At 48.7% G+C, this 13286-nt stretch overlaps 6 protein-coding genes across 6 annotated transcripts; 3 read left to right on the forward strand and 3 right to left on the reverse strand.

Moving 5' to 3' along the window:
- Nucleotides 1-224: 224 nt before the first annotated feature.
- BP5553_03892 (uncharacterized protein) lies at nucleotides 225-1365 on the reverse strand (the record flags this gene model as incomplete). The annotated part of the gene is made up of 2 exons (XM_032012515.1): nucleotides 225-559; nucleotides 606-1365. 2 exons carry the CDS (start codon nucleotides 1363-1365, stop codon nucleotides 225-227), a joined length of 1095 nt encoding a protein of 364 aa, XP_031872208.1.
- An 802-nt stretch (nucleotides 1366-2167) lies between these two features.
- On the reverse strand, nucleotides 2168-3955 carry BP5553_03893 (LuxS metallohydrolase; the record flags this gene model as incomplete). The annotated part of the gene is made up of 1 exon (XM_032012516.1): nucleotides 2168-3955. One exon carries the CDS (start codon nucleotides 3953-3955, stop codon nucleotides 2168-2170), a length of 1788 nt encoding a protein of 595 aa, XP_031872209.1.
- Nucleotides 3956-4360: 405 nt separating this feature from the next.
- Nucleotides 4361-5046, forward strand: BP5553_03894 (uncharacterized protein; the record flags this gene model as incomplete). The annotated part of the gene is made up of 3 exons (XM_032012517.1): nucleotides 4361-4443; nucleotides 4494-4600; nucleotides 4859-5046. The coding sequence occupies 3 exons, from the start codon at nucleotides 4361-4363 to the stop codon at nucleotides 5044-5046; spliced, it is 378 nt and encodes a 125-aa protein (XP_031872210.1).
- A 1435-nt stretch (nucleotides 5047-6481) lies between these two features.
- BP5553_03895 (uncharacterized protein) lies at nucleotides 6482-7825 on the forward strand (the record flags this gene model as incomplete). The annotated part of the gene is made up of 2 exons (XM_032012518.1): nucleotides 6482-7304; nucleotides 7464-7825. The coding sequence occupies 2 exons, from the start codon at nucleotides 6482-6484 to the stop codon at nucleotides 7823-7825; spliced, it is 1185 nt and encodes a 394-aa protein (XP_031872211.1).
- Nucleotides 7826-8537: 712 nt separating this feature from the next.
- BP5553_03896 (uncharacterized protein) lies at nucleotides 8538-9611 on the reverse strand (the record flags this gene model as incomplete). The annotated part of the gene is made up of 3 exons (XM_032012519.1): nucleotides 8538-8946; nucleotides 9089-9186; nucleotides 9582-9611. 3 exons carry the CDS (start codon nucleotides 9609-9611, stop codon nucleotides 8538-8540), a joined length of 537 nt encoding a protein of 178 aa, XP_031872212.1.
- A 1252-nt stretch (nucleotides 9612-10863) lies between these two features.
- BP5553_03897 (uncharacterized protein) lies at nucleotides 10864-13105 on the forward strand (the record flags this gene model as incomplete). Its single annotated transcript, XM_032012520.1, has 3 exons — nucleotides 10864-12113; nucleotides 12164-12263; nucleotides 12323-13105. The coding sequence occupies 3 exons, from the start codon at nucleotides 10864-10866 to the stop codon at nucleotides 13103-13105; spliced, it is 2133 nt and encodes a 710-aa protein (XP_031872213.1).
- Nucleotides 13106-13286: the final 181 nt, after the last annotated feature.

The raw sequence follows: 13286 nt of genomic DNA on the forward strand, positions 1-13286 counted from the left end.
GATATCTTCAATCACCACTGATGCAGAAGACACATTCAGCTATCCTCCTCCAACTGGTTTTCCTCAACCCAGGTCTCTAACCTATTCTACCTATAATTGTAAGAACCTAAAGCAGTCGCTGCAATAACGAGCAAGCCGGTGAAAGCCTGCACTCCATGAAACTACACATAAACTCAAGCTTGAGAGGGTGTGGCTGCTGACTCTACGGCCACTTGGGTACTCTCCTAGTCTTTCTCTTCTGACTTTGTAGTATGACTGGGTGACTGATAGATGCTTGTCGCATTTCCTCCTTTCAAGTGGACCTCGCTCTCTCCATAATTCTTCCCCGCCTCGATCCAACGCTCCTTTTGTTCGGAGTGCCTCTCCGCGCATAACTTTAGGAGCGCCGGCCAATATTCCGAATGGTCATACTCAAAATCCAGATCTCCCTGGAAGTCTTTCCATAGCTGCTGAGGAGGAACATGTTGCCGCATATCGTCGTTAAACTTCAGCTTGTCTCTCGTCAATGGGTCGATAAACGGAGTAATTAATTTGAAGAATCCCCAGACAACCCATGGAACTGTGCAATTGTTAGATTCTGTACTCAAATGGTTCGCTGAACTTACCATTAATAATCAAGGCTCGTCCTAATCTCTCCGGGTAATGTGTTTGAAGAATGTTCAAGACCTCTCTGCCCAGACTGATGCTCGGGGTTGTATTCGATCTGGACTTCGAGGCCTTGAAGTTGATCAGAAGGGCCAATGTTTCTTGCCCAGGTACCATCAATTCAATCACCCTCTCCACCATGAATACCAGGTGCTGTACTTGTCGCGGGCTTGGCTCGGTATTTTGCCTGCCGGGATTGAGATAGTGACACGGCCTCGCTGCAATATCATAACCTAATAAAAACTGCTTTCCAGTCTCATTCTCCGGCGAAATATGATCTCCAGTAAGTTCTTCAACACCATATTCACGTCTCCATGCCAGCGTCCCAAGGAGGCGCTTCGCGGCGTCTGCTGTGACCCACTTCGTTGCTCTCAGATATCTCAAGAGACATTCTCTTGATAACCACATAATCTCACTATCTGTAACGGGGCCACCTTTGTCTGCTGAGGAAGGAATTTCCTCCCATGCCTTGACTGTCTCCAACAAGGCATCGTACTTGGCTTGTTGGTCCGCCGTAAGGGCCGCGGGAGGAGGTGGGCTGGCAGATTCGACTGGATCAACAATTGGTGTTTTCAGGGGCCCTGTAGGCTTCTCTCGTAGCGATGCGGCGACGGAAGACGATTCTGTTGGAGTGGCAATGGCGGTTGCATCCTGGGTCATATCTTTATTCAGATTGACCTCTGCAAGCTTCGTCTCCAATGGAGCATCTTGGGTTGCCATTGACGCGGCTGAATATTCCCCAAAGTTTTTAGGCCTGGTTGAGATAAGGAAAAAAGGGGGTTCAGGAGTAGCTTTTTTCTAAAAAAAAAGGGTGGTGATCAGTTGGCTTTTGGAGCAGGTCACAAACACGAAGCCCAAGGAGATTATGGTAGCACGAGGCAATGGAGAATGTTGACGGCTGAGATGTTGAGACAATTTAAATTGCTCTTCAGCCTCGCCTTCCAGACTACTTCGTGGGTACGAAGTAGGACCTGGTAGGGGTGGGGGAAATGGTAACCGGTCGTGCCGGAAGGGGGCCCACCACTAACTATTGGAGAGAAGTCCAACCCCTGATGGCTAATTGAGTAGTTACAGCAAGCGTACTTCGACCCACATAGTTTAATAAAAATCGATTCTTCTGGAGCTGTGATGAACTTTCACTTTTCCATGCTCTTATTATAAAAAAGATGCCTTTATTAGCTATAGGCGATAGAACTAGGGAGTTGCACTGTTATATTCTAATATAGAACTAGTCGTGTGCTTGTCAAAGTGCTCGCTATCTATCAACCACCCACAGGCTACACACGGTCTTATTAATGGCCACTATTAGCAGAATCTGGCTAAGTCAGTCCTGACTGATATTCTGATAATATATTTCCGGAGTACTTCGTATGTAGCTGAATCTTACAGCCAAACAAATGTAATAGTACAGCCCCGGTTGATAGGGGGTTTATCATACATCGATCATACATACTCATCGCCTCTAACGTTATTAATACCGGCCCATTGGCCCATCATTTGCCGCAATCCCGCAGCCCATGCTTTATCTTCGTCCTAGTTTCCAGGCCTCAATCCGATTTTGGATGTCTTGCCATTTAAGCTCCGTCCTCTTGACCCCCTTCTCATCACCTTCTTGCAATACAACAGTTGGGGCCCCACTGCCTTTTCCTGGATTACCTGCCATTCCACCAAGTACAGTCCTCGCGACCCTTCGAAGATCCTGAACTGTCAATTCCTCGATTTTTCTGCACATCTCTCTTACTCCCACCTTCCTTCCATGGACCTGAACCTGTCTGCCAAGATCTTCAAGCTCAACCATTCTGCTCTCAAGGTTCATTAACAGACTCGACCTCAATTGGTTCTTCGCCCTGCTAACCTCGGAATCCTGCAATGCAGAAAATCCGGTGTCTAGAGTTAGAGCTTGCAGCTCACGACACATTACGTCTAGCATGCTAGTGACCTGGTTCGGAGAACAGCTTGACGAAATTCCAAATAGACCCGAATCTGTGTATGAGTGGTTGAATGAAACACATGACTCTACCCAACCGTGCTGGTTAAGGACGTTTGTGTATAGCCTTGAATACATACCCTTTCCGGGGCCACCAGCAGAGAATGAGCCCCCCCCGCCAAGAAGTACCTGAAGTGTGGCAAGGGCATATATATCGTCGGAAGATATTGGAAGGGCTTCAAAAGCCAGGTGTATGTGAGTTAGTGGCGGCAGAGAGGGGTTGATTGGAGGTGGCAATGGTGGCAGTGAAAGGAAGCCTCCAGTATAATGAGATGATTGTAAAATGTCGGCGGAAGATGGGGTGAGAGCAGTAGGCGACTGTGCTGAAGCATTATTGGGCGTGAAGAGGGTTTTCAGGAAGGGCATGTTCGAGAGGAGCTTAGAAGACTCCTGTGGCGGGGATGTTGGCGCTGAAGAGGGTGATGATATCGAGCTGTTAAGACTGGATTGGGAGTCTATCGACGTTTCTGATCCGGTCTGTGATAAAACAGGAGTTTCGCTCGCTGGCATATCCCCGAAGTATTGCTCGGCCAGCGCGACCGCCTCGCTGTGCTGTACTCCAGCAAAGGCCACAACCATTCTTTCCGGCCGGTAGAACGACGTCCTATAAGCCTGAATAACGTCTTTATTGATTTGGCTGAGCCTTTCTTGGGGGCATAATAGTGGGTTCCCAAGGGTGTTGTCCTTATACGCAGCCATGTGCACCAATTCTGGCAGTATCAATTCTGGTTTGGACCAGATTTCCCCAATTTCATATGCCGCAGTTTCCAACTGCTGCTGGACCTCCTCCTCCGTTATTAATGGATCTCGGATGGTCTCTGCCAGTAGTCCAACTGTTGTGGGAACAGCGGAGTTGAAAGTTGCAGCCTGGTACATTAGGGACTCCCTCGACGAGTTGCAATGCAAATTTCCGCCCAAGGACTCCAAGGCTTCTAGCATCTGATCGCTCGTCCGGTTCGTGGTCGATTTGAAGGCCAACCTGTCCATGATGTGGCTCACGCCTCTTAGGTATTCATTTTCATACCGTGACCCTGCATCGATATAAACGCCAATCCCCGAAAAGGGTCCAGGCAGCGCCTCTGTCGCGACTCGAACGCCATTTGGAAGGGTGGAAATTTGGTCGAGCAATGCTGGATCCTGAATTCCTGTGAGCGCTGCGCCATGCAGATAACAGCGGTGTATGAGGCGGGAATACTTTACCTTTTGGATGGGCTCTATAACGGTTGCAAAGTTTCTTGACCGGAGAGTCGGGACGACGCTAGGAATAAACGACCTCTTCAACAGCGCTCGATTCAAGGCTCTCGAGGACGAAGCCTTGAACATGATGGTGTCTGGCTTCTGCGGTTGCGGTTGCGGTTGCGCAGTAGTTGGTAAGTGAGCGCAATGGTGCAGTGTATTATTTGTTGCCTTTGCAAAATATTTCGCATCCAGTATGGCGCAAGGGTGTCGCGTAGGTAGGTACGTACGTACTCGCAGCTCGTACCTGGTACTTGGTACACTTGAGCGGCTCCAGCCGGAAGCTCTCCGCGAAGTACTCGGTACTTCGTACCTCCGTAGTAACACAGGAACCGGGGACTCCCGTAGGGTCGTAGGTCAGGCGTCTACATACAGAGTGCTGGACAGTGCTTGACAGCGTAAGATTGAATCTAGGAGTCGCTCTCGCTCTAATCGTCAACCACTGTCCCTTCTTTTCGCCATTCTTTCCAACGCAAGAGAGCTAGTTCAATAATGGCTGCAAGCCTCAAAATTGGCCAACAGCTCGAAGAAAAAGTCGGAAGTTATATCGTCTCTGTGCAGGTCTGGACTGCCGCGTAAGATCAACTCTACCAAACTCAACCTTCCCCTATTTGATTACTCCCAGGAAAAGCAACTCTCAAGCTGGAAAAGTTATTATCAAGACAGCTCCGCAGGGACGCCTCGAAAACGAGCGGGATGTTCTAAAGCGTTTCCGCAATTGCCCATACCTATGTACATTCGCCAAGTGCTAGACGAAACCCAAAATCCTCCATCTTTAGTTCTACGACATCTAGACGACAATCTACTACATGTATCAAGTATGAAGACTCTAGGAAGTTCGGATGTGAAGTTTGTAGCCAAAAGAGTACTCCAAGCAATTAAAGCTTTGCATGAAGATGGTTAAGGTACACATATACTACTAGTATGACTACTGATATCTTGACATGCCACCTCATATTAGATATCCGTGACTAATACATGTACTCACAGACATAAAACCGGACAACATTTTCGTCAATTATGACACCGGATCATCCCGCTTCACCGATGTCCAACTAGCTGGTTTCGGTGATGTTACTCGGATAGATCCCTTAAATTACCTTAACGTCGGGATAAATGGACCCCATATGGGAGCTGCTATCTTTAGAAGCCCTGAGGCCATGATGCAGCTCAGATAGGGACTAACATTTAATCATTCAGCACGACGGTAGGTGATACCAAGTAGATTCGAGACTATATTAATAGTATGAGATGCGCTCATGTTCTTGTAGCTTATGGGTCTGATTTGGGGCCTCAACTGGCACATGACCAAGCCTGACCTTAAAGACGCCACGGCTGACGATGAAGAATATCTGATCCACATTACTATAAGACAACTAGCTCACTTTGGCCCTGTTCCTAAGTCTTACATAGATCTCATTCTGAGAGAGGATAATGACAGATGGCCAATTCTAGCCTCAGCCACCCAATACATCAAGGTCAACCAGAAGCAACGCCGTTTAAACTAATCGAGGATGACTGTCTAACGGAGGAGGATAGGGAGTTTATATTAAAGTTATGAAGCTGGACCCGAGGGATCGCCCAACTGCGGGGCAGTTATTACAGGATAAGTGGTTTAGTAATGTACCATAGAGAGGCTATTTTGTGGGGTTAAAGCGCGAGCCGCACTGCAGGTCTTGGCATGGAATTCATCCAAGAGGGGACTGACGACTTCAGAAAGTAAACCATTCTCGTATATCTCTCTATTTTGCTATGGATATAAATCAAACAGACAAAACGATGAGAATTTATCAAATTCGCGTAATCTTTGTAATATCTCATACTTAAATCAAAGTCGAAGTCAGAAATACTCGACAACTGATAAAGACGGTAGAAAAACGACTAGAAGAAAAATTATAACACAATCCTTTATCTATACACTTACTGTCTCGTGAAATTTTATAGATCTTCTTTTAAGAACTAATCTGGTCTGTTCCTACGTGTTCCCATAACAATTGAAAGTTAGGGGACTTTTGGAGGAATCTACGGCTTTAGGGAAAGTACTGGATGGCAGACGAGAGAAAGGGCCGACGAGAATCGGGCAAGGATGAGAAAGAGACATAGATGAAAAGAGTATGGATCGAGGGAAGAAGGGTAAACGATATAGTGGCATCTATTCTCTACTATAGGAACGAGTAGTCACAAGAACGACAAGATAAAGAGTGCGGGAAATGAACGAAATGTCGGAGAAATTTACCGCTGTGGTGGTGTCAAGTTGCCTACATGGCCATACAAGGACATATCATCGCATTAAAGCAAAAATAAGGCGCATGATATTACCTGGAATTTCCCGTAAAAATGCGCCGTAACCGCGTAGCGGTGAGTGGGAGAGCGTTGGTTTGAGCGAGAAATATGCGCGAGCCAAACACAAATATCTATCTCATAGATCTTAGGCCTGCGCAATACTATGCGGAGACTGAGGGCTTGTTGGGAGACCACTAAGCATGTCCCATACTTGTAAAATCTTCTGCCCGAGAAGCATCACTGCATCATTCAACGGTTTATCTAACAAGCCTCTTCCACTAGCAACCTCACCACTAAACCCACTGCCGACGGGTTTTACAATTCAAGGCCATGGAGAGGAAACTTTCGTCGCCAATGACGCCCACATTCATAGTGTCTGCACCAAGAAAAGTCATTGTCTTTGGTAAACATGCTGCCGTATACAACAAGCCAGCCATTGCCGCAGCCATCTCTCTCAGATCATATCTGCTCGTCACGACCCTCTCCAAGTCCCAACGCACAGTCAAGTTAAATTTCAGAGACATTGGCTTGAATCACACATGGAAAATCGACACTCTACCATGGAATATTTTCCATCAAACTGCCCAGAAAAGGTTCCATTACTCCCTCGTCAACTTCCTTGACCCCGAACTACTCGACGCCATTATACCGCATGCAGAGGCCGTGTCCAAGGACCTTCCAGAGAAGCAGCGAAAAATCCATGTACGATCTGCGACCGCCTTCCTCTATCTCTTTCTCTCCTTAGGCTCCCCGGAAAGCCCTGGGTTCATCTACACTCTTCGATCCACCATTCCAACTGGCTCTGGTCTGGGTAGCAGTGCTAGTGTTTGCGTCTGCTTGAGTGCAGCGCTGCTCCTTCAGATACGCAACCTTACAGGACCTCATCCTAATCAGCTTCCGGAGGAAGCAGAGGTCCAAATTGAGCGGATTAATCGCTCGGCATTCGTGGGCAAGTTGTGCATACACGGAGATCCTAGTGGAGTGGACAATGTAGTCTCTGCGGGTGGAAAAGCAGTGGTTTTCCAAAGAAACAACTCCGGGCCACCATCCGTCACTCCTCTTACCACGTTCCCGAAACTACCACTCCTTCTCGTTGACACGCAACAACCGCGCTCAACAGCTACGGAGGTGGAGAAAGTAAGGACATTAAAACGTAAGCTCCCTATAATGACGGAGATGATCTAAGATGGGATTGGCCAACTTACAACTTCTGCACTGGAGCTTATTTCCGATGCTCTCAAACACCTGGGGACTTTGATCCGTATGAACCACGGATTTCTGGTTTCATTGGGGGTCTCTCACCCCCGACTAGAGCGCATCCGTGAGCTCGTGGATTATGCGGATATCGGTTGGACAAAACTCACAGGTGCCGGCGGTGGTGGATGTGCTATCACGCTCTTCCGACCAGACGTCAAAGATGAAACTATGGAAGAGCTAGAGCGGAAGTTTACCGCAGAAGGATTTCAGAAATATCAGACTGTCTTAGGTGCTGATGGAGTTGGAGTACTTTGGCCCGCCGTATTCCGAAACGGCACCGATGCAGAGGGTGGCGAAGAGATCGATCAGGAAAAATTCGAGAATGCTGTCGGTGTCCAGGGTATCGAACAACTGGTCGGGGTGGAAGTGCAGGAAAATAGGAAAGGATGGAAGTTCTGGACGCGAGCTGTTGTCTGAGATGAAACAGAGATCATTGAATGGCTGATGGACTTCTACGCCACCCTTTAACGTACGGTACGTTAAATATAAAACAACCGCGGTCTACAGCGACGCCTACCAGAACCCTCAGTGCAATTCTGTCAAGTACCACTAGGAGACGAGTGTGGCCAAAAACCCTCGAATGTAACTACTGGAGAGCGCCCGAAGTACGAACTCAGGACTGGGGCGTCTAATAGAGTGAAAGGGATATGCTCTACACATCGCTCCTAGGCAAAGGAGTATATTTCGAAAGTCTTGAATTGTTGGACTGGACTCACCGTATTCTAGTTTTAGCTCGGGTAGCTTAAGGCGGAAAAGCGACTCGGGAAGGAGGGAATGGCTAGAGGGCAGGTCCGATTATATGTTAGTTATAGAGAATGCAGCGTCGAAAATTTCCAGCACTTCCGCTACGTTCTTAAAGCGACCTTGCCAGTAGCCTATAATTGTATGCCCGCACAGTATCCCTGTTACATTAGGGAACGGCCCATGGCTATAGAGTTGAGTAATCACATCGTCTGATTTTCCGTATGGATGTTTTCTAGCCATAACTTCGTAGAGTGTTGAACCAATTGCGAATATACCGGACAGAATCGTGCTTGGCATATTGCTATTAACATCGCGAGTTAAATGGTGTGACGAATTTTCGAAGCCGAACACATCACCGTTGCTAAAGCTAGAGAATCCGAAGTCGCTAATCAACATGGAGGGTGTCATTGAGGAGAAACTGGCAGGCAGCAAGGTCGGAATGAATAATGCCTCTACTGTCGATGAACACTGCGGCTTCTATAACCTCCTGTGCGAATCGAATGCGACACTCCTCCGATGTATCGCAGTGGCTTTTTAAACAGCTCTCGACGTGGCCATGTGGAGCATACTTAAGGTCTACAAATAGATTCTCCTTCGCAAGACATTTGATTACTCGGGGATAATCGCCAAGGTGGCTGTGGCTTTCGCCTTCTCTTCGAACTGGTTTTATAGCAAGGTCAAGGTTGTCGAGATCAGGAGCAGGACCTTTGCGTACTCTTCTGTCGCCGAGATCGTAAAGATGGGTGAAAACGCCAACTCCAATGAGATTACTGGAGGTTCCAGCTACGAGGGTGCTATGAAAGGTTAGCAGTTGCAAATGTTAAGGAAACGTTCGAGCGGTCTAGCAAGGTGGCTTTGGTCGGCTTAGTAGCAATTGTCATGCTTGACTAAAGCCTAGCTCGATGTACTGCGAGGCTATATTTATGTGGTACATACTATATTAAAGCTTGGAGTTCGTCTGTCTTTGGCTCGATCGGCTCTTTCGAAGGATCCGTATAGCTGACGTCTTTAGTAGTGGGAGAAGCTTGTGGTCGCTCTTAATACCCAGCTCAGTTGAAATACTATCCTTGCGATAACCATATATCCGTTGTATCGTTCTGGAAACCAATCAAAAAGGACCACAGGCCCCCGCCATGACCTTATCCATTGGTCTCAACTAGACACCTAGCGAGCAAGGGGCTTGTTTTAAGGATTGTAGAAACGTTAGGGAGGCTCGTCCGGCTAGGCTGAAGCGCATCCGAAGATGGGGAGTGTTTCGTGAGGAAGTACTCGAGGAAAGAAGGATATAAGAGGAGCAAACCAGGCGATGGCCCCCTGGTGGCGGGAGGTATAGAGGTGATCCTCAATCCAGCCGGCGTGTAAACAACGATCTCAAGGAGACGAGTGCTTTAATGGATTGTTCGCTTTGGGCAGCGGTATTTTTTAGCACGTGCACTGTAAGAGTGATCAAGATTGACATTGTTTACCTGCTTGTAACCCTAGCTGTTCTTGTCTTCAAAGTAAAAGTCGATATTTTTCCTGGTAATGATACAAACCCGATTTGACGAAAATATGTTGCCGCTAATTTATATCTCTGGGTCCAAACCGTTCTCAAACCATCTGCCCTTGTCGTTGGGCGACATCACGTGGCTGAAGTATCCCGAGTGCGCTATTATTATTGACTTGGCCCTCCGTCTCCTTACATATTCCCTCTCGTTTGATGGTCCCCCTGGCCCTGGTGCCAAGACAGACAGGAGGAGGTCACCAGGCAGCTGGGTAACAGCGTGAAATACGAGGTTTACTTATTATTATACTCGTAGAGTTCTTCGTAAGTTCGTCCACTTATAGACGACTAACGAGTGACGACCAATAGATATAAAGAACGCTATACATTATTCTGCTAGCTCCTGAAAGCTCAGGTCGCTACGTGCAAGAACATGTAATAGAGGTATACAGACTACCTAGAGTCCAGATGCAAGTACCAGCCCAGGTACTTTGTACCTCCGTACTTTTTGCTATATTACATGCATAACGTTGCTAGGGCTGTATGTAATGCAGTGCAACATAGAGCTGCCAAGTCACCAAGTGTGGTTTGGTTCTAGCCGTGGCCAACGCTGTGGAGGACTCCACACTCTCGGGTGCGTTGGTGGTGTGTGATGCACTGCTTACGCTACTTGTTTGATTCTCCTATAGGACATGTACAGTATAGTATATATACATTATAATAAACTTGGTTGAAGGCCGTGTTTGCCACTGTATGTATGTATGTAAGGGCTTTGGGGCGATTGCAGAACGCCTTCACGGCTGGAGCGGGCTGGGTTTCTGGGTTGGGCAGCCCACTGCGCTGGCCTAGGAGGCCGAGAGGCTGATTAGAGGCCTATTGTTATATTTATTGTTCCCTCGATCCCTTCGGCCCTCGCAATCACCTACCTATAAAGCTAACCTAGGTACAGTACCTAGGCCCTGGGTTTGGCCCGAGCACGCACCCAAGGAAGGTCCAAGTCTCTAGTACCGGTACCTAAGGTAGGTAAAGCGGAAATGCAAATACAAACCACACACGGACTCGTTCAAATCTTGCTGCTCCTTGGACTTCTTTGTTCGTGGGACCGAGCTGTCGTGTACTGTACTTCGACGTACCGCGGAGGATTCTGTAGGATCCCTCCATTCCTCTCTGCCCGTTGCGAAAAGAGGAGCGATCGTCGCCGTTGGTCACTGATCAACACCAAACCCCAATGTATTCTGCCTCTGCCTCATGGCATCCCGGTCCCTCCCCTACCCTCGAGGTAACGAGAAACCCGTCGCCGCCAGCCTCTGCAACCGCTGCAACTTCACCGCCGCGCGTGAATCGACTGCGAGGGTTGACCTACCTGCGAGCATATACTCAGCTCCATATTTTATCACGCGACAGCCATAGTAGGAGCAACTCAAGCTCCAGCGGCAGCACTGCTCCAGCTCCACCGCGACCTCCACCTCCACAGCGCCCATCCACCACACCGCGACCGAGCAGTTTCCCGTCAACCACAGGCCCTGGGACAGACCTAGGCACAGGCACAGGCGCCAGTACAAGTCCCGATACGGCATCCGCTCGAGGATCTTCGTCGTCTGCATCGTCGACATTTGTAGCACGTCTACCTGCTCCCCAAAACACTCGCCGATTGACAGCGCCAACACTCGCTACAACAACACAGCAATCGGTGACCGACGCCCTATCTGCGAGATCGAGCTCCCAAAATAACACAGACTCGCCAAATGGTTGGCCCCCAGCAGTGGGCGGACAGACACAGACCAACCTTTCGCGTATTGGAAATGAACCCAACCCCCAAACTGCAGCAACCACCTTGCCATCTGTTTCTCTAGGGAGCACTCCATCTGCAGAGCTTTTGGATCATACGCCAACGATGCCTCGTACGCGCTCGGCCACTGCTGGGGTTTCGACAGACATGTCGCCCGCTGACGGAGCCGCAGAGTCACATAGCAGCGAGGCTGTTGCGCAGAATGAGGCGGGCAATGCAAAGGGAATGTCCCACCAACTTCCTTCCATACGATTTACAGCCCACCAAGACCCAAGAGCGACGAGGCCTTCGCTGGCCTTTAATCCCATGGCGCGGATATTACCCAGTGGGAGCGAAGTCATCAAGGTCGGCCGATATTCTGAGCGAGATACGCAGCCGGCCCAAGCAGCAAATGCGCCCTCCGCCGCGCCTGTCGGATTCAAATCCAAGGTGGTAAGTAGGCGGCATTGCGAATTTTGGTATTCGAATGGACGTTGGTACATCAGAGACGTGAAGAGCTCGTCGGGGACCTTCCTCAATCATATCCGCCTCAGCCTACCGGGGACTGAATCGAAACCATATCCAGTGAACGATGGCGATATCGTACAATTAGGCATCGATTTCAAAGGAGGGGAAGAGATGATATTCAGATGTGTCAAAATCAGGATAGAGCTCAACAAGGGATGGCAGAATGGGCCCAGTAGCTTCAAGTAGGTCTCGTGCCTCTTCTTACTGCTGGATGGAACTAATACCTATGTAGCGTGCAATCTCATAAACGTCTGCGTGAGTTGAATAGTCAAGGGAAACCACCAACTAGTGGCTCCTCACAAGATTGCTCCATCTGCCTTGGTCCGATCGCTGTAAGTTCCGGGTCTCTAACTTTTCTTCTTTGCAGTCAGCTAATCCGCTTCCTACATAGCCCTGTCAGTCTTTATTTGTTGCCCCATGCTCACATACATGGCATTACAAATGCATCCGAGTTATAATAAATGGACCGCACTGGCCTCATTTTGTCTGTCCAAATTGTAGGAGTGTTGCGGATCTGGAGGCTGAGCTTGACGATCCATTTGCAAATGCTGGTGAATGGGAGGAACAACCGGCCATCGACACAACCCCGGTGCCACCTGAGGTATCCGAATCGTCAGATAACGCAGCGGATCGACCCCAAGAAGTCAATACAACTGACGCAACGGAAGTCCTTGTCCAAAGTTCAACAGGTGGTTCTGATCAAGGGGGGCAGAGCGATGTGGCAGAAGCCAGCGATGATTCGCAAACAAGTCAAGGAGTTGATCGACTAGCTGAAGACATAGAGGACATCAATATCGAAGGATCGCCATCTTCGTCGACGTTCACGGACTCGCAGCTCCCTCAAATATCCAATTCAACCGTAGCTCCTGTCGATATTATAAGTCGGAAGCCTGTTGCGAACCAGGCATCGGGCACGTCATCTCGTCTCGACCAGCCAGATCCGCATGGTCGAAGTCTTACTCGCACACCAAGTCCAAATGGAGCATCGGACTCACTAGATGTGACTGCTGGAAAAGAGGGACCCATGACTCCAAGAAATGACGCTGGGCCTTTCATTTTTGATGGAAGTGCGGGACGGCCCTCAGATGTTAGAATGGCTACTATTGCAACTATGAATCTGAACGCAGCGGCTAACACGCCTCCGTCACTTCTCGCACCTGAAACAACATCATAGGAGCTCAACCTCGATAGAAGATTTCCTCGCTCCAAGGCGCGATGCTGGAGATAAAAAAATTGCTATTGGACAGCATGCTTTGTACCATTGTAATATAACCCAATAGGGTAAACCAAGGACATTGGTGTCCACACTGAGCGAGTTGGTGCAAAGCATTGCATAACGATTTACGACACAATTG

This window comes from Venustampulla echinocandica (genome assembly GCF_003357145.1).
Source record: "Venustampulla echinocandica strain BP 5553 chromosome Unknown scaffold_1, whole genome shotgun sequence".
In the NCBI taxonomy this organism is placed as follows: Eukaryota; Fungi; Ascomycota; class Leotiomycetes; order Helotiales; family Pleuroascaceae; genus Venustampulla; species Venustampulla echinocandica.